Below are 26,903 nucleotides of genomic sequence, written 5' to 3'. Positions count from 1 at the left end.
CCCCATGGAATGTCATCATTGAGCCCTTCTCGATGTGTTGATAGTCTATGGGCCCATCTCTGCTCTATCCTAAACAGAGTTGACTGAGAAATCTGTGTGTGTGCTACCAGAACCACCCACCGGAGTGATTCAGAGGGGTGGTTGGCATCTTTGATGTGTGTGTATAGTCTAGTAGTGACCCTTTGGCAACGTATGTTACTTTTATGCTCCGTTATACGGGTTATGCAGGTTTTGACCATTCGCGTGGCCAGCCCTATTTATTTCAGGCCACATGGGCAGGTGACCATGTAGATGCATTGTGTGGTGTTGAAGTTAGTATGCCTGGTTAGTGTAAATTTGAATGTCGCGGAGAGAGTGAACTCTTTAACAACACATGCCAGTTTACATACAGCACATGAACCACACGGATGGTGTCCTGTTACAGGTGGGAGTCCCCACACGGTTCTTTGTGTAGTTGATATCGCTTGTATAGGTTTTGTGTGCATCAAGATGTCCTTGAGATTGCGGGTACTCTTATATGCAAACCTAGGCCTAGGAATGCGCAGGCTTTTGCCACGATTCCTAATAATGTGATATGCACCTGCCTCATTAAAGCAGCCTTTTTCAAACACTTACGGTGTCAGTAGTAATTTGGAATGCATCGCCTTGCCGAAGAGTAATTAGTAGACGCTCATCGTTATGGTCATTATCACCACTTACAATCATGAAACTTATCACAACAAGCATATATATGATACCAAGAAGCAGAATGACTATAAATCAGGTAAATCTTAATAAAGGGCAAGCTAAATATCTCAGTTTTTAGACATGGTGCCACTGCCACTAAGAGGAAGCACACATTCAAACCCTATCAAATCACACTGAGCTTGAAGAAATTTGGGCGGGCAGTGTGGGTGGAGCAGATGATTAAAGCACGCACTACAAGTTGGGGTATCAAAAGCCATAGTTTGGGTAAACAGACACTTTAGGAAAAACACAATAGTCCATCTGTGGCAAGGCCTAAGAGTCAACACCCACCCCACCTTTATCCTACACGATGCACAGGGTACTTCTGTTCCCCTCCGAACTGATCCCTCTTTGGCCCCCAGAAAAAAACACACACACTCAGTCATTCAATAAACTTTATTCGACCAAGAGTGACGATAGTAGTATACATGTATAAACACGCAAAAATAAATACAAATTAGTACCAGTAGATAAAAAACAGTTAAAATGTTAAAACAAGCAGATAAAAAAAATCAGAATTAAAATAGTTGAAGATAATACATTTAATGCTTAATAAGAATAATGTAATTATTAACAATTTCAGGCTTCACTGATTGCAAGAGTCCCGAGGCCGTTCCTGATTCTAAAAGCGTTATTGATAAAAGCAATAACTGCGTGGCATATGGGATCGGACGACAAACACTGGGGCAGCTTAAGGCTCTGACAAGCTCTAGTTAAAGGAATGTAAACGAAGTCGTAAATATTCTCTGTTCTGGGTTCTGAAAAAAGACTACAGAGAAACATGAAATGAATTAAAGATTGTGTACTAACATTCAGACCCCACAGGATATAGCGGTATGGTTTAGCAAATTTAGCGGCACAAAAATGGAAATTTAGCGGCACAAATATGGAAATTTAGCGGCATTTTATTTCGCAGTTTTTCCTACAACAAGCACAGATATCTGAGTGGGCACTTTTGTAAAAAACGCACATTTTTACAAAAGTACCAATTTCGCGGCAAACCGCGAAATCCTGGAGGGTCTGACTAGTGGAGAAGTTACTGACGTCATGCCAGGTGAGCGTTGTGGGGGAGGGAAATCCTTTAAAGAGTCATTTTCTTTCTGGATTTCCCTTCTCTTCTTGAAACGCAAGAGCCGCAATATTGTGGTGTCACCAGGGCTTTAAGCGGAAGCTTTTTCAATATTATATGTAACAAGCCATAGTTGAGAATTATCTATCTTATGCAACTAATAACCATTGACAAAGCCAATAGTCCTGACTTGTTGTAGGTATGATGTTACTTGTTGTATCACATATCTGAATGCAATGACAGAAACAGCAAAATACAAGTCGGGTGGCACACTATGCTAAGCACAGATTTTTAGCTTAAGTGTTTTAAAGCCACCCCCTTAATTACATCGGCCACGCCCCTTTGAGAGACCCCCGTTTTTTCATCCCACTTAAAGCCCTGCAAATACTCATAATATAACACAGCGCAACAAGGGGTTTTTTTCCCTCATAGTAGGATTTTTTCCACATGGAAACAAAAGTTGAAAAGTCCAATTAATTGCATTGTAATGGAGTGGTTTTTGAAATAAAAAAATTTTCAAAAAAAAAAAGTAATTAATCTGAAGGCATTTTCACAAGCACGATTTTTCACTACATATATGTAGACAGATTTGCTTTTGCATGGGCATCATTGGGAATACACCACACTTTTCCACCAGTTCTCTTGGAAAAGTCAGTGAATTCTAAAATAATAATACATCTTTACCCGCAGATTAAATCTAGGGGGACCCAGGTGTATTATTTAAAGAAAAAGAAACAACCATGTTCATGGAAAGGGTCCAAAGTCACAGGCACCACGGATGCAGTAATGGACATCTGGATTTCGCTGGCACTTTTGTAAAAATCGCGCATTTTTACAAAAGTGCCGATTTCGCGGGCACTTTTGTAAAAATAGCGGCATTTTTACAAAAGTGCCGAGTTCGCGGCAAACCGCGAAATCTTGGAGGGTCTGAATTATCACAACAACAAGGGAGGAAAAACAGCTATCTTGAAGGGGATAAACGGCCAGGAAATGGACAGAGCACAGCCTGAAACATGTAAGGTAAATTCTGTGTTCATGAGAGGGTATCAAGACAAAGTAAGGTTCAACCCAGGCTGATGATCAGATAGCCCTATGATAGCAGACAGTGTCTGCCTTATCAAATTATCATATGACTGAAATAGGGAGCGAATTTAGTATGCCCAGTGATTATACTGGGGGAATGGAACAGGTGTAGAACTCCAGTTCTGCAAAGGTTTTCCTGACATAAGACAAGCAGGAAATGTTGCTACTGTTATCCAATTAAATACAAATCAGCTAATAATTTGAGTGAGAATTTTGTTTGGAACAGCCAGCAATCTTGCAAGAAATTTGTTCCCAGCTACTTGTAGATGGTCACACCTAGCATAGCACCTGACCCCTGCCCCGTAGAGGACTACTGAAATGCATTTTGCTTTGTAAAGGGAAAACAGATCCTTCACTGGGTTCTGCTTCAGTTTCCTGGAGAAACCAAAAATAGCCTCAGAGACACAGTTAATGTTGTTCGCCTCTGTTCGACAAGTTTTGCCCAGTTAAAATTAACATCCAGTATAATACCTAAGTAGTTAAAGTTGGACACCTTTGTGATGACACCATCAATGCCAAATCTGTGAGTATGCATGTTTCTAGGGTCTAATGACATATAATAGAGCCTGAGCAGTAAATGCACTGCTCTGCGAGGCATGCTTGTATTCAGGCATGAACATGAAGCTACGCTCACTCTCCGCGCATCTTTTCAATTGACTCCCGTTACCCTCCTCTCTAAATGGTTGCATCTGATTCGTTAATAGGCTTATTAGTCTCTCCTTAGTAACGCCTTGTCTGCATTTGTAACCTCACTTGAGGACTGGAATTTTTACATGTGTTGTTATGCGGTCTGTTTTATCTACAGTCTGTGAGCGTTTTTTTCTTTAATTTCTTTAATCTAGCTGCTTTTGCAGGCATGACACCCTGTTTTCATGACAGCGCAGCGCCCGATCATGGACGCTGCACTTTAGCTTTCAAAAATGCTCCCTGCACAGTGCAGCACTTCTGCACACACTATGCTGCTTATCAAATGCTTTTTATTTTTAAAAGCACCCCATAAAGCTTTTACTTTAATGGCAGCCGCACCTTCCTTTACACGAGCTGCATCTTAAAGAAAGGGCGTGGCCATTAAAGTGAAAGCACTCATACCGAGCTTTCACTTAAATCGGAGCCACACACCTTTCTTTTTGACGCGAGTTGTCTGAAGAAAGGGCTGTGGCTGCCATTAAAGTGAAAGCGTGGCATGGGGTGCTTTTACAAACAAGTATTTGGAATGCAATAGGTCTCGCATTTGCGAGAGTTTAAGCTACTGGCATTGTAAATGACAATGCCTTTTGGTTAGGTTTTAAAAACCAAGACATAGATAACAAGCATTTGCAATGCAATAGGTCTCGCAGTTGTTGGAGTTTGAGCCATTGGCATTCTAATTGGTAATGCCTTTTATATACGTTTTATAAACTAACACAAATAAAAGGCATTGCCATTTACAATGGCAATGGCTCAAACTTTAACAACTGCGAGACCTATTGTCCTTGAGTGGACGCCACACACGTGCACACAAGCGGCGGAATGCGGCTTTCGGAAAACGTCGCACACCCAGACATGCCAGTGTGCAGACAAACACACGTGCACTATTAAACAGTGCTAAATGTACAGACGGAATATAGGATACTGCCAGCCTAACCCTGGGCTCAACGTGATATATAAATTCACAATACCGTAGAAGCGAAGCTGCCAACCTTAGTGCCCCGCCCCGTCGCCTCCGCACTACAACACATTTAAGTGTTTCTAAAATGTGATACATGTGAAGCTAAACCTTAAATCACTGATTAGCTGATAATGTAAACCTATGCAGCTACAGCAGAAATGAAATGGTGACAAGAGGTTCTTTCGACTGTTACATATAGCATAAGCACACGACTACTCACGTGTACATTGCACGGCAGAGCAGCGCTAATGCAGAAGTGAGGGGGAGCCGTGAAAACATATCTCCATTCTTCCCACAATAAAAATCAATATGTGGCCGAGCACTGTCAACAAAGAATAACAAGCGTCCCCCCTTAGTCCAGTACTATACCAAAGTACACAGAAGATGCAATGTGCAAGCATTTTCAACGAACCAGTAATTGTTAAGGGCGACTACTCATCCCTGAGGGTCTTAAGGCGCTGAGAGGGGTGTGTGTGTGTGGAGGGGGGTCTGTTCGTCCGACTCAGCATATTGGATTAATCACCATTAATACATTTTTCGAGTGGCTAAAACATTGGGCCGCCTACTATATCATTATGTTCGCTGCAAATCATGTATTTACAGTATTCTTATTGTAAAACAATATAGGTGCTTAGACATATTTGTTCACCCCATATATTATATTTACCTTAATGCTTGGAATGTATGATGGGAACTTGTAGCAATAACGTGCAATAAATAATTACGAGGTTGTGCTCCAAAAAGTGATGTGTATTATTCTAGGTTTGTGGTTTAAACAAATAATTGGCGACTTGAGTTGGATTGTAAAGCTTACTTTGTGATGTGAACAGAGAACATTAACTCATTTTAGGAGTTTGAATGTTTTGAAAGCGTTGACACGGAGTGGCTCTGTAATTTAGCTGCATTTTATTTTATCAAGGACATCGCTGTCAGATGGCAGCGGTGCCCAACACAGTAGGCTGTTATTGTGATGTGAGCTGACTTCAAAGCTGGCGTTGAAAGGCAGAGCGGAAAGCCTACCTTGCTGGCGTAACTTCTTTGAAGAATGCAGTGGGTACAAACGCCTGGTGAGTCTGCCGACCAAGCCGAGGTGAGCCCGCTGCCCTGCTCGGGAGGTGCAAACTAAGGCTGTGCCTGATTCTGCCCCAGCCTTCCTCTCCTTGAAGGGCTCAATCCACCAGTCAGCGCCGATGTAACTTGTACGCCCGTCGGCCTGTGCTACCTGCAAAGTGCAAATAAAACGTTTCTCCGCCTCCGTTTCACACACTTCCCAGCTGAGTCTGAAAAGCGGGAGGGTGCGGAAACGAGGCTCCCTTGTAAGAATTGCAACCCTGCTGGGAATGTCTTCTTGTAGAACAGCGCAGTGGACAAGGGCTGTTCGATGATGGAAAAGCACATACGCTGCAGCACTCAGCCTCGCCAATCACACAGACGAAAGACAAAGACACAAAGAGAACCAAAAGAACCCTGAATTCCAGAGAGCTGCTTACTTTCAATTACAGCACATTTAGCATGAATGGCACTAACACAGTGTTAAAGGCAAAGCTAACTACAGTCACCAAGGAGAGGAAATCTCATCTGGACAGAGAGGACGGCGGAACGAGACGGGAGAAGCCCCGAGCTGCTGACACGGAGGACGACGCTACTGCGCACGCCCACGGAGTGCCTGGAGGAGCAGTGGTGACGCGGGGCTCCCATGCCCGAGGGAGAGCCCCGCGGTCGGAGGCTGCACAAGTCCGGAGTGCCGGTGAGCGGGGAAGGGGGGGATGCCTGTATGTGTGCGTGTGTCTGTGTGTGCGACGGCGGAGGGGTGGGGGTTGGGGGGGGGGGAGGATGTCTCTCCGTGCGTGTATGTGTGCTTGTGTATGTGTGTGCGCATGCGTGCAGGGGGAGGTGTGCCTGTAAATGTTTGCGCTTCCCAGAAGACAGCCACGGCGAGCGCGTTCGCGCGCACGTGGCCTGCGCCGATCGCCTTTTGCGAGATGCGCGCGGCCAGGTGCTGTCTCCTGGGAAGCACAGTCAGCAACAAAAGATGTCTGGCGAGACAGCGCTTACGCGCTGCTATCGCCACAAGACCTAAAAGGCATTGTCATTTACAATGCCAATAGCTCAAGTCGCTTAAATGCAAGACCTATTACATTGCAAATGCTTGTTTATGGTTGACCCTTAGTTTTAGTTCTAGCAGGAAGTCATTAAAAGTATCCAGCAAGTGTTGAAGCCCATTGGCGTGCAAGGAAAGAGGCTAGGCTGCACCCTTGCCTGTCACCCTTAGCCACTTTAAAAGCAGTAGTTATTTTAACATACCTGGCCGGTGGTATCCGAATACACACACAATCAAAACAAGGGGGCTCAATTTGAACCTCCCTCCTTCATAGAGGAAATGTATTGTATTGTATTGTAATTGAATTTTTATAGTGCTTATTACCCCTGACGAGGCGTCAAAGCACTTTTTCACAAGCACTCTGTAATTCCTCTTCCTTACTTCTGGTACGTGGGTGTCACAACAAAACAGATTGGAAATACAGAAAGGGAAATAGTGGCAACAGTAGAGGTGGAAGAACCACTGACAGCTCAAGTCAGAAGCCTGGCTCAGCTCAGGTCAAGGTTCCCTGGGAATCTCTAGTCCAAAAAGAGCTGAGCTTTCAAAGGAGGCAATGTGGTCTAGTGGCTACAGCTGCTCACCGTGCAGCATGGGGAATCTGGTTCAGATTCCAGGCTTGGTGCATCATCCTGGGAATAATAGTAAATCTCCCGGAGCTCCAAAAAATGTGCAACGTAGTCTGTGTCACTTGTCTAGCACTCTTATGTCCTTGGGCAAGAATAACACTATGTAAATCTGCCAAAAACAAAATGGTGATTTTGCCTATCACACCTCTAATACGCTCCAGGGATTATGGGCAAAGCATTAACATCTGTGGTCAGAGAGAGATACCCATTTAGTGGCTGAATTTCAGAGTGCAAAACTAGAAAATCTAGGCTCCGTCCCAACTTCCCTGATTGACCAAATTGTGCGATTCAAGCCAAGTACTGTATTTCACGGAGCCTCGTTTTTTTCCATTACCACAATGAGCTCCCCTTCAAATGCGGGAGTTCAGGTGGTGCACGGTACAAAACCTGGGAATCTAAGTCACGTATAGGATACATATGACAACTGACTTGCCTCTTAGTTCACTAATAAATTGTCGCCAGTGCAGGCATGTTTCTCAAGGCAGGCTTAAAAACTCCCTTTTAATAAATACTTCTCAATGAAGAGATATAATCTGATATACTAAAATGAAGCACGTCTGCGTGTTAATGAAATACATTTTTTTGACTTTTGCATAAACCTGATCATGTAAGAACATGATGTTTATTGCATGATTTACATTCTAAATATTTTTAAGGGTCAGCTCGTGAACGGACTTTTATAGCCCGATTCAACCCTTGGTCCGACTCTCCCTGTTTATTTGTTGGCTGGATCAGCTCTAGGAAACAGAGGGTAAAAGAGACAATGTATGGTATTGATGGAGCGCAAATGTTAAATGATGTTTGTCACTTGCATTCTCCCTTTCAAAAGAGATTACGATAATTTTTTTTAATGCAAATATGTAAACTGGTTTAGCTGAAAAACGTGAGATTTCATACTACATCGTGAAAGTAAGGAGAGGTGTTTGAAACATGAAAATGCCAAAATACAAGCAAAGAGAGAGAAGAAACAATTATATTTACTCATGCATGTAAAACACCTGTTTTGAGAAACAAACCTTAGTTAACAGAGTTTTGGTGACGATAACTTCAAATAAGCATCAAAATTAAATAATGTCTGCATAATAAAGCTCCTGAAATGATCAAAATGCTTAATTCAGTAATAATCTATAGTATGAAAAACTGCAGCTTTCTTTAACATTATGTGATAAAACGTGTATTTCGGAGTGACACGTTAAGATTTGTTTTGAAAAATGATGAACATGCAAAAGATGTTATACATTTTTTTTAGTAGTGCCTAATATTGACAAGTTACTGCTTAAGAAGAATAGTGATCGAATTAATCAATACAAAGTTGAAATACAATTATTAAATGTGTGATTTATAATAATCTTAACGTGGTAATGATTCAGCTAAATTTCATGTATGACTCAGATGCTTTTTCTTTCTTGCTCAAAAGGCAGAATCACGCTGAAGTAGTCACTTACACGCTGTGAGACATTTTCGTGACGTTTCTTTTCTGTACTTGACAACAATAGGTTTACTTTCGATTTAGCAACATTCTTGACAGAAATGTATCAATATAATTGCAAACCCAGAGATCGCGTCTAGGAACAGACCACACTGAGTATAGGGAAGTTTCTGGCTTCCGTGGAAAGGATGAAACTGTAATACAATTTTGATTTTAATTAATTTGCAAAAGGATTACTTAATGCTTCCGGATTTCTTAGTGAGGTATTGATCATACCATGAGTAGCCACTGGAAACCGTATGGACTGATAGAAAGGATACTTTGTGGGTGTAAACCGTGAACTTTTGGAAGTATAATTGCCCCTTGGAGGTGCCAGGGTGGCTGTCGATTTTTCCATTTCCCTGCCTCGCATGCTGTCAGACTGAACTTTGATTTTCCCACAGTCCCAAAACTTTTGAACTGAACTTTCCTGACTTTCATCAACCCGCACTTTGCCAGCTGAAATAGTTGGGCGGGAAATAACCTTTCAGCTGAAGGGTTAACTGACTCATTCTGTGGCATGCTGTGCTACAGTTCTGATTTGGCCAGATCCTTATCGAAGATCAACCATATTTGGATTATATAAAATTACAACTAAATCTCGAATTTCTATTGTCTCTCTCTCTCTCTGTCTCTCTCTCTAGGCAACCAGCAAATGTTCGTTATTGAATCTGTTTTGTAATATGTGTTTATTTGCACTAATTATCTAATATTAAATCCTATATGTAATGTGATTTCATGTTCTATTCCATTCAAAATGACTCGAGGCTTTATATAAATGTTTTCCATGAGTAATTATTCTCGTATGTGTGTCATTTCTTTGGGTCATAACTTTCTTGTCTCAAGATAGAAGGTTTTTAATGTCACTGAAAAAAATGATGAAATATACATGTATTTGGCATTTCTTTATTCCAGGTCCTAGTAAGGAAATTGCCTCACGTTCTCTAAATATCCAAGTCACTGTTAGCTCAACAAAAAGATCCATTGGAGGACCAAGGTTTGAGGATTAGGATGGTGTAGAAATTGTAAGTGTTTTTGGGCCTAGTTAGTGATGATGAATATAAGTGCTTTTGGAGTAGGGAAAATTGGTAAATCTTCCACTGCATCAATATACACAAAGAAGAAATAGTGACAATTAAGTGAAGGAAATTACAAGTGAATGTAGAGGGAAGAAAGGAGAGAATATGTTAAGGAGTGTGGAGTGCAGAGTACAGGACAAAAGAAGAGAGCCCAAAAGGAGAATAGCCAAAAGTCGATAACTGAATATGAGAAATTATTGTTGGAATTGTTATTTGATACGTCAACATCACACAAGTACTAAAGACAGTGAAGGACACAAGAAAGAAAACACGTGGAGATGAAACTGAGGGGAAAATAAATAATGTATGAAACATGAAAGTCAAACAAGAAAGCAGGTAGGTGAAATATCAAACAACTGAACAAAAACAAAAACGAGTGTGCCAGTAACAGAACAAGCATTGGCAAAAACAATAGGCCAGTTTACATTTTGAGTCCTTTTAAAGAAGCTGCTGCAAACAAAAGAGAAAATAATTGCTTTCTGTGCGCATTGAATTTAGGAGAATGTATATAGTCCCTCATGCATTGGGTGGGTGAGGCCCAGAGGCTCGAGCCAGATGTCCAGCTCTGGCTCAGCCCAAGGTCTGCTATGGTTGTCCAACCTCAAATGAGCTGAGCTTTCATGTGACGTCTGCCTCCTGCCCCTGCTTTTTCTTCATTCTCCACCCAGAAACGCGCAACAGAGGCAGTGTTTGGCTCCACTGTGTTTTTTTTTCTTCATGTTTGTTTTTCCCTAAAGGGTGTAGACGGTTTAACGGACACTAAGCACTGTAGAGTACATGCAATTGCTCAGAGAAAGACCATACAAAAGAAATTATATGTTTATAAACTGTGTTTTTTCACGAGCGGTTTGTTTCACCAGCAAGGACGCCAGGGAGCATGTAAAAGGTTGTATTTTTGGTGAAACTACTTTCCCCAAGGCTTCATTTGTAATTATTTTTAAGTAGTATTAAATGTTACATTGCATATTAGTGATGTTGGGAAACACCTTCATTAAACATTGGTTACGGTCTGTACAATTGCTGTGTGCTCTGTGGGGGGTGGGAGGGGTCCAACCTCCTCTATACACTTAAGTATACAGCGGAGGGGGGTTTTAACCCTTTAAGTGCTGCCGTCGGCCAACGGTCGTCACGGGCACTACCTCCCCAGTGCTGCGTGCGACCGTTGGACGTCCAGTTCAGCACTGGATAATGGACAGCGCAGCACTGGGGAGGTATGTTTACGAAGCTCCTAAGGTGATAAACCCCAATGGAAAGTTAGGAGAGATTGGGTGACCACATTCTGAAAAACAAGCATTGGCATAGCCAATAGGTCTCGTCTTTGGGACCTTAGAAGTGCTTAGCCAGAGCTATTGGCTTGTTTTTAAGCTATGTGACCCAACCGGTGCCTAACAAGAAAAGAGAGCTTTTCATGTCCTCAACGACTGGAGATCTTTTAAGTGTGGATTCAAACGATACAAAGAACATAATGTTTTAGTAAAATGTGTCTCAAAATCCAATAAATCCATCCGCTGACTCTCAGTTCAAGCCACATTAAATTCCAGGTATGCTGGGGCAGGCACAGAATTCTTTAGGGGCTGAGCAACAAACTACCAGATCAAAAAAATATCAAATTCTTCACCACTAACTGCAAGCTATGGTAATATTCAGTGTTGGTCCCATGTATCCCTCCAAATAAATAATGAAGCACAGGTGGGTTGTGGAAGTAAACGGTCCTCACCCCATAAATTGTAACAGCATTTCAAACATTTTTCTGAACACCTACATGTAGTCACTGACCATTTCCAAAAATGCAATGCCACTGGAGCTTGGGTGATATATCTGGCGATATTCGTTTCCCACTCCTGTTATTACGCATTTACAGTACGTGCTATGGTGGGTGGTATTCACCAGGTTAATTAGAACATGATTGTTTCCGCCCTAGAATCCCTCAGCTGTGGGAAGAGGGGTGGATAGAGGTTTGGAGGGCTCTTCTGTTGGAAAAGGGCAATGCCGAACAGCATCACTCAAAGGGGTTATCCATACTGCAACACAGGCAGGTCGGGACTTGGCCACCCTGGTGCCAAGTGTGCTGTAACTGTGAAAGAACCCAGTTGTGTGCAGTGTAAATTACCACAGCAGCTGTCCCTCCCCGGGAAGGCCCATCTAGCAGATACTGAGGAGAAAGCTGGCCCCCATCTATTACAAAAACACCCCAAAATCGTATTAATCGATACTGCCCATAACACTTCACAAACCAGTACCATTCCTCGTTCTGTCCACACTTACCTGACCTCTGTGAGAGCATTTTTTTTAAACAAAAAAAATTAAAGTGTATATTTTAAGGCATAAAAAAGAACAATGTGAGCATCTCCACAACATACACTAGAAGGTGGCTTTAGAGATGCACGTCATTTTTTAAGGTCCAGAGCTGTTCCTTAGGGCCTCATTACCATAAATACCTTTGCGAGGCCTAGCCTCCCCCACATTATTTCCATGTAATGCAATAACATACTTCTGACATGTGATGGCAAACGTGGCTGTAATCGTGTTTTAAAAAAAAATCTAGGTCTCGCTTCGCTCTAGCTCCCTCAGCCGATGCCATCGTCTGACTTGGCCCGTCCCCCAAAACACAGGAAATTGTTTACATGGCAATGTAGCTGCCATTTTGAAAGATATTTCCCTTCCAAGCCAGCATGATGTGGCCTTTAAACCACTCGATGCTGCTCGTGACCAGTACAGAGATAGAACCCTATAGTCACATAAAAGCTAACACTCTCAGCATAATGCTCTTTGAGGAGGTCCTAAAGACCAAAAGTCGTCAGCAGTTACGTGAACACTTTGCATTAAGCGTTCACCCACAAAAGCTCTCGTCTAATAGTGGCATACCGAAATAATAGCAATGAAAAATAGTGCGAAATCGAAAACACTCACGGGAAAACACTACTTTAGCAGGGTTACCACTTCTGCCACTCAAGCTTTCTTGGCTTGTGTAGCCAGTGGAACGTTTTTCCACCCATTGCCAGATACTTTCCATGGAATAGTGAGCTAATTTCAGATCTAATAAAACCCAGTCAAGCAGCAAAATGCATGATTTTTCCCCCCGCCGATTTACCTTTCTCTGAATTTCTCCGTAGTGCAGCCTCTTGCCTTAAAGACCCGTTGCTCGCCTCACCAGCAGCAGCAAAGATGAGGCAGGCATCTACATTTATTAAATTTAACCCTCAATTCTGTTGTAATTGGGGAAGCTCGGGTTGAAGTTCCGCTACAAGATATTAAGGGCGCTGCAGGACTGGAATCAATCCAACGGATGCCTAGAAGTCTATCAATTATCTTCCGGGCCAGCCTCACTTAGGTGCTAGGACCGCCCCGGTGCAGGCGCAAGGGAGTGTCTCGAGCCACACATGTCCCCTCTCAGCTGGCGCTGCTCTCTGAGCAGCTGCGCCATATTCTAGGCGAATGAGGCGATAATGCGTTTTTCTGCCGATGCTGTAAAAACACCGGGGCCTCCACAGATGTCAGAGTGCGGCATGGACAGGCAAGGAAAACAGTGGCAGGCCAAGGAGGGGCGAGATTATTAGCAGCTGAATCCCATGTCCTTCACGCACTCCTGTTTTGAGTGTAATTAATAAATGGTTGTGCAGCCCAAAGGGCGGGGGCCCAGCGCCCGAGAGGGAGGGCGGGGGTGAGACAGGCAGTAGAAGGGAAAGTAGAGAAATATAAACAAGTGCGCGTGGCCACACTAATTGGAAACAGATGGCCCCTGCGCGCCGCTGCTCGCTCCCGCAAGGTGGATGCCGCCACAAGCAAGAGTGTGAGGAAAAGTGCAGACCGATTCCAAAAGGTCATCTCCTAGAGCAGCGTATGCGCGCTGCACTAGGTTCGACCTAACAAAAAGCTGACCATTCAACAAACACAGAAGTAGAACTAAAAGGGTTACATCACCTGTAGGGCACAGAATGACTTAATTGAGGGTACTCAGCAACACGGAACCCACAATAATGATGCAATGCAACGCTTAAACTCCATACTTTGTCAACTAAATGGCTTTCTCCAAAGCGCTGCTAAACTTATTCTGCACTACAACACATGAAAAACGTGCCTCCCTGTGTGCAGTTGATACTCCGAAAACCGTACACAAGCTGAATTTACTGAAATTTGCCAGGACAGATGCTGAAAAACAGGGATTCTGCCAGGAAGTCCAGGACACCCCTAAGGAGCGAGGACGTGAGAACAACATATTTCTCCTTTTATGTGGTGGGGGTAAGTGGGTAAAATCAAATGAGTAATAAGCATCAGACTGACACCCCCCCCCCTTAGATTCAAAATCAAGAGCAAATGGTTCCCCCACTCAGCTTCAAGAGCAAATGGTTCTTCAGATCATGGAATTTAAAACCTCGCCCACTTTACCACAAACCATGCATTTTTTCAGTTGTAATCCACATTTTACACCAATGGACCTTCAAACCCTCACCTTGGGGATGTTTATCATGTGAGAGTGTTTTGAGTGTATGCATACATGTGATATTTCTTTGTGCGAAGGATTTGTAGGGTAAGAGGTGTGTGTGTGTGTGTATATATATATATATATATATATATATATATATATATATATATATATATATATATATATATATATATGTCCTCAGCAAAGCGTCCTTTGCGGGGGTAGCGTCTAGAAGCTGGTGCCGGTGGCGAGGTCAGGACAGCCTCGCAATGTCTTGCAACAGCAAATTTCTTTTCACAAAGACACCGCACTCCTCTTGAAGTTATAATTTCAGTTTATTTGACATGTTCTCTTCTTCCACCTACGCGTTTACGACCAGACGGTTCCTGATCACAGTACCTTCTGGTTCGAAACCCGTAGGTGGAAGAAGAGAACAGGTCAAATAAACTGAAATTATAACTTCAAGAGGAGTGCGCTGTCTTTGTGAAAATAAATTTGCTGTTGTTGCAATATATATATATATATATATATATATATATATATATATATATATATATATATATATAGGGTCAATGTTCTCTTTCTTAATTTGAGTGCTAATCACTTTTATCGGCTCCCAAATTATGTAGGTACAGTATCCAAAGTGCATAGGAGAAAAATCATTTGCCTAGGACCACACAATTTGGTCAAGTGGCAAACACACATTTTTAATTCAGGTCTCCAGGTCCCGAACCTGTGAAACAAATTACTACATCACAGTCATGGGTGAGCATGCTCATATAGTTTACCTTCAAAAAGGTAACACAGAGGCTTTACTCAGTTGTAGGCAGTAAAGAACATATATGAGTGTCATACACCTGATTCACCAACACAGATCACTGCTTCTCTCTTTCGGTATTCACACTATTATTGTTTTTTTTCTGGCTCTTAGAGCCATGCCAGGCGGGAGGAGAAGGGCGAAACACATTGACAATGAAGGACAGTCAGGAGGGATGGGGAAGCACACACACACACATTAGAGGGTGTGTGGGAGGGGCTAGGGAAACACCCAGACTACAGAGGATGTGATGGAGGGGCTAGGGAAACGCGCAGACTACAGAGGGTGTGATGGAGGTGCTAGGGAAACATGCAGACTACAGAGGGTGTGCGGGAGGGGCTAGGGAAACATGCACACTACAGAGGGTGTGCGGGAGGGCCTAGGGAAACACGCAGACTACTGAGGGTGTGTGGGAGGGGCCAAGGAAACACACAGACTACGGAAGGTGTGAGGGCGTAGGAAATATGCATACTAAAGAGGGGAACGGGAGGGGTTGGGGAGTAACGTAGACTACAGGGTGTGTGTGGGAGGGGTTAGGGAAACACGCGGACAACGGAGGGTGTGAAGGAGGGGTGAGGAAACACGTAGACTACAGAGGGGACCGGGAGGGGCTGGAGAAACGTGTGGACTCTGGAGGGTAAGTGAGAGGGGTTGGGGAAACACGCAGACTAGAGAGGGGACCGGGAGGGGCTGGGGAAACACGCAGACTATGGAGGATGTGCGGGAGGGCCTGGGGAAACACGCAGACTACAGAGGGTGTGAGGGCGTAGGAAATATGCAGACTACAGAGGGGAACGGGAGGGGTTGGGGAGTAACGCAGACTACAGGGTGTGTGTGGGAGGGGTTAGGGAAACACACGGACAATGGAGGGTGTGAAGTAGGGGATGAGGAAACACGTAGACTACAGAGGGGACCAGGAGGGGCTGGAGAAACATGTGGACTCTGGAGGGTAAGTGAAAGGGGTTGGGGAAACACGCAGACTAGAGAGGGGACCGGGAGGGGCTGGGGAAACAAGCAGACTATGGAGGATGTGCGGGAGGGCCTGGGGAAACACGTAAACCGTTAAGGTCTGGGAAAAACGCAGATTGCGGAGGGTGGGTGGGAGGGTCTGGGGAAACACGCAGACTATGGAGGGTGGATGGGTGGAGATGGTGAAACACGTGGACGATGGAAGGTGGGTTGAAAAATATGCAGACCAAGGGCCTTGCAAACCGCACAGACTACAGAGCATAGGCAAGGGGCTAGGGAAACACACTGACTACAGAGGGTGTGCTAGGGAAACACGCGGACAACTGTCGGTAAACTAGGGAAACACATGGATTGTGAAGGGTGGTGGTGAAGTAGGAAAAGGAAAGTGAGCAGGAAGGAAGCAAGAACAGCAACTGACAAAGGGGGAGAAAAACGAACACAGAATGGGAGAAACACTAAGGACTGTGGGCAAGAGAGGCTAAGGAAACACGCAGACTATGAAGGGTGGTGCGGAAGTAAAAAAGGGAAAGTGTGCAAGGAGGAAGCCAGAACAGCAACTGAGGGAGGGCGAGAAATAAAGACTGAAGTGGGAGTACATAGGAGATACAGCTGGAATACATATGTACTCTCGTAGAGTGCTTACACAAAAAGACAAGCATTTGCAATGCAATAGGTCTCGCGTTAAGAAAGTTTGAGCTATTGGTATTGTAAATGACAAATTTTGTATTTATGTGTTGGTTTTGAAAATAGCTAAATTATTAGCTTAGTCATTTACAATGCCAATAGTTTTAACTTTCGCAAATGTGACACCTATAGCATTTGTAATGCAATATGTGTTGTATTTACGTGACTTTGATGTATTGATATTACAAATAACAATGGCTTTTATTTTTTGTTAATAATTAATACTTAAATAAAAGTTATTGTAATTTATAATGGCAATAGCTTAAACTTTTGTAAATAACTTTTGTGAAGATTATGTTCAGAGTATTTTAATGTGACGAAAATCCAAGAACAGAAGTGAAATATTAACATATTTTTGTGACATTTGTAATAAAGCTTGAAACATTGAGAGAACATATTTGAACCAGTTGTTGTTGAATGGTTGCACAGATTGATGCTGCGGTGGCGCTGAGTGATGTTGTGGTGGCAAACGAGTGATGCTGTGGTAGCGCATAGTGATGTTGTGGTGCCCCTGAGTGATGCTGTGGTGGTGCTGAGTGATGCTGTATGCTATGCTATGTTTTGTTTTGCTATCCTATGTTTTGTTTTGTTATGCTATGCTATGTTTTGCTATCCTATGCTTTGATTTGTTATGCTATGCTATGTTTTGTTATGCTATGCTATGTTTTGCTATGCTATGCTTTGTTTTGCTATGCTATGTTTTGCTATGTTTTGTTGTGTTTGGTAGGCTATGCTATGTTTTGCTATGCTATGATATGTTTTGTTTTGCTATGATATGTTTTGTTAAGCTAAACTATGTTTTGTTGTGTTTTGATATGTTTTGCTATGCTATGTGTTGTGTTGTGTTGTGTTTTGTTATGCTATGTTTTGTTTTGTTATGCTATGTTATGCTATGCTATGTTTTGCTATGCTATGCTACGATTTGCTATCCTATGCTTTGTTTTGTTATGCTATGCTATGTTTAGTTTTGCTATCCTATGCTTTGTTTTGTTATGCTATGCTATGGTTTGTTGTGTTTTATTATGATATGCTATGTTTTGTTGTGTTTTGCTATGCTATGCTATGTTTTGTTGTGTTTTATTATGCTACGCTTTGTTTTGCAATGCTATGTTTTGTTATGCTATGTTTTGTTATGCTATGCTTTGTTATGCTGTTTTGTTATGCTATGTTTTGTTATGCTATGCTAAGCTTTGTTTTGTTATGCTATGTTTTGTTGTGTTTTGTTATGCTATGCTATGTTTTGCTATGCCGTATGTTTTGTTTTGTTATACTATGCTTTGCTATGCTTTGTAATGCTATGCTAGGTTTTGTTGTTTTTTTATGCTGTGCTATGTTTTGTTGTGTTTTGCTATGTTTTGTTATGCTATGCTATGCTTTCTTATGCTATGTTTTGTTATGTTATGCTATGTTTTGTTATGCTATGCTATGTTTTGTTGTGTTTTATGCTATGCTATGCTATGTTTTGTTGTCTTATTATGCTATGTTTTGTTATACTATGTTTTGTTTTGCTATGCTTTGTTATGTTATGCTATGCTTTGTTTTGCTATGTTTTGTTATGCTATGTTTTGTTGTGTTTTGTTATGCTATGCTATGCTTTGTCATGTTATGCTATGTTTTGTTGTCTTTTGTTATGCTATGTTTTGTTATACTATGCTAAGTTGTGTTTTGCTATGCTTTGTTATGTTATGATATGCTATGTTTTGTTGTGCTATGCTGTTTTGTTTTGTTATGCTATACTATGTTTTGTTATGCTATGCTATGTTTTGTTATGCTAGGTTTTGTTTTGCTATGCTATGTTTTGCTATCCTGGTGTGTGTGTGTGTGGTTGTGTGTGGGGTTGTGTGTGTGCGGGGTTGTGTGGGTGGGGTTGTGTGTGTGGGATTGTGTGTGTGGGATTGTGTGTGTGTGGGGTTGCGTGTTTGTGTTGGGGAGAGGGGGCAATGTGTGAGGGGGCAGTGTGTGAGGGGGCAGTGTGTGAGGGGGCAGTGTGTGAGGGGGCAGTGTGTGAGGGGGCAGTGTGTGAGGGGGCAGTGTGTGAGGGGGCAGTGTGTGAGGGGGCAGTGTGTGAGGGGGCAGTGTGTGGGTGGTCTGTGTGAGTGGGCAGCGTGTGAGTGGGCAGTGTGTGAGTGGGCATTGTGTGAGTGGGCAGTGTGTGAGTGGGCAGTGTGTGAGTGGGCAGTGTGTGAGTGGGCAGCGTGTGAGTGGGCAGCGGGTGAGTGGGCAGCATGTGAGTGGGCAGCGTGTGAGTGGGCAGCGTGTGAGTGGGCAGTGTGTGAGTGGGCAGTGTGTAAGTGGTCTGTGTGAGTGGGCAGTGTGTGAGTGGGCAATGTGTGAGTAGGCAGTGTGTGAGCGGTTTGTGTGAGTGGGCAGTGTGTGAGTAGGCAGTGTGTGAGTGGGCAGTGTGTGTGGGGGGTGTGTGTGGTTGTGTGTGTGTGGGTATGTGTGTGTGTGAGTATGTGTGTGTGTGTGGGGTTGTGTGTGTGTGGGGGGGTTGTGTGTGTGTTGCTCCAGACTGAAAGCGCTTCCCCCATAGAGGTGCCCCTCGGAACAGGAGACTGTGCTCCAAATAAGGACCTCGAGAAGTGATGCAAAGCTCCAGGCTGGGTTTCCAGCCCTCAAGCAATGCTGGCGCGAAGCCATTAATAACGGACACAAGGCGTGTGACGAGGATGCGGCTCGCGCGCACACATACCGCCCGGCGAGGTGCCATTTTCTAATGTATAGCTTTGGCAATCCTTGGACCTTCGGTAATGCCAATAAAGCATTATTGCATAGCATTGCATTGTATCGTTGACTGTTTACATTCCTGGCCTACATACATTATGCAACGTTTCTTTGAAGTTACCAGTCCGGACAGTTGTTGTTGTTTGTAATGGCTGCTTATCACCTTAATTACTCTCCCGGTCTCCACCAACCCCCTCCCGCCTGCAACCCCCCCACCTCCCGCAGGTACCCCTCCTCGTGGTGTCAGGGCCCACCGAGCTGCCACATGGCCACTGATAAGAGTGATGGATGGGATGTGGCTGGCTCCACTGGGTCCAGTGCTCGGCTGGGAGCATCTTAGTGCACCGGTGGCCAGGAGTCTGGCAGTGTGAGAGGAGGAGAGAGAGAGGGAGGGCAGGGGGGGGATGAAGGGATGCGATGGAGAGAAGCAGGGCAGGGAGGGTGGTGTAGATCAGGGCATTCTTAGAGGGAGATGAGAAGTGTGAGGGAGGGAGGGAGGAATTTGGAAAAGAAAGGATTTAAAGGAAGAATAACGGGTGAAAAAGAGGAGAGACCAGTGGAGGGAATGAAAAGAGAAAGGGGAAAAGAGAACACAGCTACGGATTAAATAAATTGGTATATAGAGGAAAGAGACATTTGAGGGAAGAGTAGAATGGAAGAGAGAATGGAGGGAAGGAAAAGAGAGGGTTTAGATTAGGGAGGGAGGGAAAGAAGGAGAGGGCGGAGGAAGGGAGCATGACAGAGGGTGGACACAGGGAAAGAAACAGGGAGGACAGGAAAGGAGGAAGTGACTTTGTCTCACTGGAGGAGTAACAGCTGCAGGAATGTCTCAAAGGACAAACAAAACAAACAAGGCTCCCCCCCCCCAGTAGAAATGCATGCAGTGGCTGTCTCAGAGCTACACAATGTAAGTGAATAAAACCCATGAACTCGATTAGACATGGCAATTCAAACGTGTTTTTCCGCGTGCTCGCTGTAATTAATGATGTTAAATGGTGCATTTCGATTTTAGAAAGGAGACGACGGCGCTGAAGGCGTTTTACTCAAATATGTTGAGAGAGAAGAGGAGCTCAAAATGTGGCTGGTGAGCATGGGTATAAATTATGCACGAAAGAGAGGGGGTGCCTCGCTGGAGCGTAGGTCGGGGCCTGTCTGCTTTTAGGAATCTTAGAATTTTTTTGTTCTTTCTGAGAACAGGGCCCAAGGAAAGGCCAGTGGCAGGAGAGGGCTTTGAAGGCTCCAGCCACCAGCTAAGATGACCTAATTTAATACAAGACGGAGGGCATTGCTGTGGGGAGGGGGGGAGGAGAAATGCGACACGGGCGGAGCGGGGAGAGCGGGACAGAGAAAACAAGACGGAGGGCATTGCTGTGGGGAGGGGGGGAGGAGAAATGCGACACGGGGCGGAGCGGGGAGAGCAGCGAGTGTGAAGCAGCAGGGGCCTTTGAAGTGAAGCTTCACTTCAAAGGAGTGGGAGGAGTGCTGCTGGGGAACAGATGGCGATTTGATGATGTACACGCGCATTTTAGGTCAATGCGCTTGCGCATTGACCTAAAAGCGCACGGGCACAGCATCAAATCGCCAGTCTAGGTAAACCTTGTTTAAGCCCCTAGAGTCTCGCTCAATGCGCATGCGCATTGAGAGGCGAGACCTAAAAAAATAGCAACTGACAATTGAAAAGCGGTAGGACAGAAGTAATTCATCCAAGCTCCATGGGATGGAGAAACACAAGAAGAGAAAGGAAAGCCTATTTAAACTGACAATTAAGAAGCAAGCAAATTAGAGAGACGATGAAACCAATCAATTATAAGAAATGGGTGGGCTCTAAGGCCACTTTGAGATAATAATTGGTATCAAACAGCGCAAGCTCTGTCCTAGGTGAGACCTAAAAAAAAGGAAAATGGGGGTTCTAGAATGTCCTAGGCCCCAACAACATCGCCACTACATTTCAGGCACAATAAGGACGGGAAATCAGAGCTGAAATCTCTTTGTCCTCCATCACACAATTTTCCAAACTGCTACATTGTATAAGTATATCTATTTCAGAAGCATGGTGGATTCACCAAGACACAGTTGTTTAACCTAGAGGAAATGGATGCAATCCTGCTACATATAGGGGACAGGGTGTAAAAGGATGAGGGTTCCTCAGTATTTCCAAGTGAATAACAGAACGGCTCACAAAAGGCATCATTAATTTGAGTGGCCAGCATGAGGATCTGATTGACAACACACACACTATCGCTCACAAATGGAGTTGACAAAGGGCTGTTGTGCACTAAAGATAACCAGAGTTCATTTATCCATAGTTGGAGGAAGGGGAGAGAGGGGGCTGTGAATCCCCCCTCTATTCTACGTAGGTAACGTTTGAGTAAGTTGGTGTATCAACAGTCAAGGGTTAGGTGGAAACATAATACAGATGGACCACTGGTGGTATTGAAGAGGAACATATGTGAGTGTTGTCAACATACACAAAGATCGAACCCCCAACCATGAGGGCCAGCGAGAACAGGCAGCTCCGTTTATCCTCCTTCTACAGCGCCAAGACGCCTCGGCATAAGTGCCCTCAATAAATAATTCAGTCAGTCAGTCAGATCAGGGTGCAGCTAAAGTGGAAAACAATGGGAAATGGAGGGGGGTTGTGTAGAATTATTTCAGGATGATGAGGGGTTAAGAAATGTACAAGAACAATGGATTTAGTCCTGTGGGGTTAATACAAGATAATCTCTCTTAGGACTTCCTTCTGAACTTATCCTGACCAGGCCAATCCATGCTGAAGAGACAGTCCTCAATTGGAAAACATTTGACAAAATGCTTGCAAGCATCAGGGCTGAGAAACGAGTTAAAAAGGCACCAGGTACTGGGGAAAAGATACAATGCAATAAAACCCTGGTATAAAATTAGATCGAAGTAAGACAACCCTCTAAATAACGTCATGTGGTCAGCCTTGAAAAAGGACCCTCTATCTAGACTTCATAAATATCTCTACACATCGATAAAGCTAACTAATACAACACACGCCTGAAAGGTCCTCAAAAACGACAGGATGAGACCAGGACCATACTAAAACTCTGTTCCAATAAAGAGAAGTTTCACTGCTATTCGATTTGGCCAGTTACCATTTTTGGCTGACGAACCGTCCTGTAAATATAGTGGCCTCACAACAAGCAGGCTATGTGGATCTGAAAAGGAAAACTTTATACAACTGATCTGTAAATGCCCCACTTTAAAACAAACATGTGTCACGCTAATCAAAAAGAGTTTTATTGATAGGGGCATACGAACATGCAGGTCAGCAATAATACAAAGCCCTGATCTGGAGTACCTTCAAATTTCAAGTTGATGAAATTTCTGTGGATACATAAAATTGCCATACAACATAAAAGGGAATGATCATGTAAGCCAAAGACAATCTCCAGTACAAGATACCGATTTGAATCTGCACTGATCACTAAGGTAAAACAAGGACATTGCTCCAGTACAACATACTAATTTTAATGCATTGATCATTTTAAAGGTAGAACATGGATATTTCGGTATTTATTGGTCAACACGAACCTCTTATTATGACCGATCAACTATTGATGTGTACGGTTGAATAAAGGGATATTGCAGTTATTGATGTATTTTCGCTTGAATTGATTTTACGTGGACATTGCTGTATTGTATTGGTCAAAATTCAACACTTATTGTAGCCAATACACCTAAAGACTGTGCAATTTAAATCAAAACGATTCGGTATGTCAAAGAAAACTTTCGGTATATAATACCGATTTAAACCTGCACTGATCACTTTAAGATAGAACTGGAACATTGCTGTATTTATCGGTCAAAACGAACCTTTCTTTGATTGTGGCCGATGCATAGGCGAGTATGGTTGTATGATGGCATTATTGCACTTTATTGATTGTATTTTTCCTTGAATTTGCTGTACATGGGTGATTTTATGGACCATCTTGATATCTGAATTGTGGTAGTTATGACCTCATCAATGTATTTATGTAATATCAATTATGTGTAATGTTATAAGTATTTTTAATACGGTTTTGATTAAGCAAAACAATCAAGAATGAATTCTGCGGTGAAAAGGCGGATTCTCACACGCTGCATTCATGTAGTAGAAGACACCACGCGGTCCATGGCCTCGTTCTTTCCAAACTATAAACTGACAGGTATCTCAGCATCAGAAACTACCCAAGTGACGAAACCAGCAGGAGACCAGGCTCCAGACACCAGCTCACACGCAAACTTCATGCAGTTACCACCACACTCCATGAACACAAGCGTACGCTTACGCAAGCCATCCAGGCTCACACGTCCCTCCCCCCGACACACGTAGGGTTACAAAACACATGCTTTTTGGACCTCTTGCACTTTGCATAAATAGACAAACACCCCTCACGCCACCTTGTGGCATGCAATACGTTCTCCTCAAACTGGTAGACTCGCAGCATTGTCTCGTTTCCCAGGACAACGCTTAACTAGCTTCTCCAGTCCATGTTTTTAATTTGCATTCTGGGGCTTGTAGTCTTGTTAGTCCCATTGTAAAACTGGGACTATAAGTCCCAGTTTAGAAAGAAAAACCACTCGAGCATGGACGTGGGAAAATTGGCAGCTATTCACTTGCACCGTCTTTACATTTCCTTGTCAGTATGTCCACGCGCACACATGCATTGCTAAAGTATAAAGAACCTGAGCCTCTGTCTTCACCGAGACTAACAGATATGCAAAACTTAGCGAGCACGCCCACCAAACACATTACACCTTCAACCATATGGAACGAATTCCACTCCCACGCAAAACCCGAGATGCATCATCATTCTCTGGAGCCCGTTTCACCAATGGACACCCATGTGATTCCGTCTGAAATCAATATTAAGACAGGACCCCCTTATCCACAGTCCATCTATGCCCAAGAATCCGCAGCAAGGGTTCCACCTCTCATCAGAAGAGATGCTCCCGGTATTGACTCCTCCTCCACGCCATCCCGACAAAAAATGAGGCGGGACAGACAGACTCTGCCCCTCTTTCACAATTCAGAGCAACCCCCTCCACTTTACAAACATCTGCTGGACGTCTAACGGGCATGCAAAGTAACACACCCACAGACGCGTCTAGAGACAGAGGTGCACACAACAACACAGACACGCCCCCTGGTTAAAAACGGGCATACAAAGTTCTACACATACAAAGGACACACACACCAGCATTTGAAGGCGAACAAACGCAGACTCGCATTTGAGTCCTTGTAGAAACACATTAACAGTTGACATTTTTTCTCCCTGGCCCCTTCTAAATGGGGGAAATCCCTTCCGGAGAATCCCCACGAGATGGACCCCTACCTCCCCCCAAAAATCTTGGTTGCTTTATCTCAAGTTTCACAACTACCCTTAAACCATATCCATACACAGGAAAGCTTTTTACAATTGTGCAGCATGTTTTACATGTGGTGGTGTCTGAAATCTCATTCTCACGGTATCGCGTTTAAATGTATCCCGTTTTATTTACAAGATGAAGACAAAGAAAAAACACACCACTGCAGATGCGTTCGAGGCAGCGTGTGCCGTGTGCGTTGAATGTACCCTCTCTTCCCAACGCATAGTGACATGAGGGTGGGGGTCCTCTTCCCCTGAAGAAAACACCTCCCACGAGCTGGAAAGCAGGGCGGCAAACACTTACCTGTCAGGAGCCAGCAAGCGCAGATAAGGCAAAAGCACAGGAGCCAAGGGCCCTCCATAAGAGCCCCCCAGGAACCTCCAGGGTGTCACAGGTCAAGGGTGCCCGGCGCTGGCGGGAGCTGCCTCTTCTCGGGGGCCATCTTGTGTGTGAAGTCCCCCGGAGCAGTCTAGGCTCAGATGGGTGGGGGCCGCCCCACTCGCAGGCCGTACGCGGACCTAGCTGCTGTTGTGGACGAAGCCCCCAGAACGGGTGGCGAGGCTGCTGCAGCAGCAGCAAGGCCTGAGTGATGAAAGGGACCCCAGCGCCACCTGCTGGCTTGCTAGAGCACTGTTTCTTTTTAGAAATCATCTTTGATTGTTTCTTCATTATTCCAAACTTAAAACATCAGCACATTTAAAATCCGCATATTGGAGCGGAAAACTCCCTGTTATGGTAATTTAGGGAATGCACCCCCTGCCTTGAGTGCCCTGAATGTTATGATTTCTGGATCCCTAATGCTGATTTTTGTGGTCCTGGGTGAACACAGATCTTGCATGTGTGCCATAACATAGGCTTGTCTCACGGATTGTGGTGATCTTTTTGGACCGGTAGGAGTGCCCAAAGTGCTACCCTCATAGTGGCGGAATGTTGCTGCCTTTACCAGGAGTTAAGCAGCAAGAGTGCAGTGGTGGCAGCATACTGGGTAGTGATCAGTAAAAGAGAGTAGGTCTTTTTTACCTGTGTCGATGGAGTGAGGCCACAGGCTCACTCATTCAAAGTTTCACCGCTGTGTGCTTGACTCACCTGTGGCCTACATTGGGTTGGCTTGTATTGCTGCTCAGTGTGTCTGTGGTACACATGCTGGCTGTATGTGTGAGTGTGAGTGGTACAAGACAAGTATAGTGTAGTGCACTGCGTGTACATTATATGAATGTGCTGGGTGTATGCGTGCCTGTGAATGTTACAATACATGAAGGATATATTATTGTAGAATGTGTGTGTGCTATATGCATGTGCTAGTATTATGTGTGCTTGTTAAAGGTACAAAATATAGTGGACTCTGGGTTCCATTTTGGGAGACCCAGGGCTGACTGGAGAAACACGGGGACAGGATATAGACGAATTCTGCCACACAGATGTGTGGATTGCTGCAGTCCTGTTAGCTGGGTGGGACAAACTTGAGGAAAGGAGAGCCATGCTCTTCATTTCACTTCAAAGGGTACCCTTTGATTCAGAGAGAGGTCACTGGGAAGAGGCCAGAACACATCTCAGGAAGGAGATGGGGCTTATAAAAGAATCATAAAATGTAGGTCTAAGGCCCTGGGGTAACCTTTTGATACACATATCACTCTCTCTGACATCCAAATCTTTTGATGCACATATCACTGTTTCTGACAACCAGGTGTGAACCTTTAATAACTCCCATGGCCTCTGTTGTGGGAATATCAGATTTGGAGTCACTCCTGCTGTGACAGTAAGGTAACTACTATTTTCCCGGCTTTGTTCTTCTGATTGGGGTGTATTTAAATGTTGCAAATTAGGAGACAGAAGTCATTGCATAATGTTGAAGGGGCTGAAAGTTTGACACTTTATGCCCAAGTTAGACCCAGGTCAATGTATTCTCGGGTCCGCTGAAGGTGGGTTCCAAATTTAGATGGAGAGACTGCCTATGGCTCTGACTGCCTTATTTTGTTTCTCATATTGTCAGTTACATTTCGAGAATACTTTATAACATAGGATTTTGCAGCAAATATTTTTGTTGAGTTCTTATGTGAGGTGTTCTTTGTCTACTCTCACTGTTAAAGTTCACAGGTTTCAGGTTTTAGCATAA

At 43.9% G+C, this 26,903-nt stretch overlaps 1 protein-coding gene across 1 annotated transcript in view; it reads right to left on the bottom strand.

Annotated features, from left to right (window-relative positions):
* IGDCC4 (immunoglobulin superfamily DCC subclass member 4) overlaps nucleotides 1-25,376 on the bottom strand; it is a 705,186-nt gene extending 679,810 nt beyond the window's left edge. Inside the window, exon 1 of the mRNA XM_078684077.1 lies at nucleotides 25,094-25,376. Coding sequence (XP_078540203.1) covers nucleotides 25,094-25,151 — 58 coding nt within the window. The 5' untranslated portion in view covers nucleotides 25,152-25,376. The remainder of the gene's footprint in view (nucleotides 1-25,093) is intronic.
* Nucleotides 25,377-26,903: the final 1,527 nt, after the last annotated feature.

This window comes from Lissotriton helveticus, chromosome 3_1, assembly GCF_964261635.1.
Source record: "Lissotriton helveticus chromosome 3_1, aLisHel1.1, whole genome shotgun sequence".
Lineage (NCBI taxonomy): Eukaryota > Metazoa > Chordata > Amphibia > Caudata > Salamandridae > Lissotriton > Lissotriton helveticus.
The sequence above is the reverse complement of the archived record's forward strand: the minus strand, read 5'-3'. Positions and strand labels throughout refer to the sequence as shown.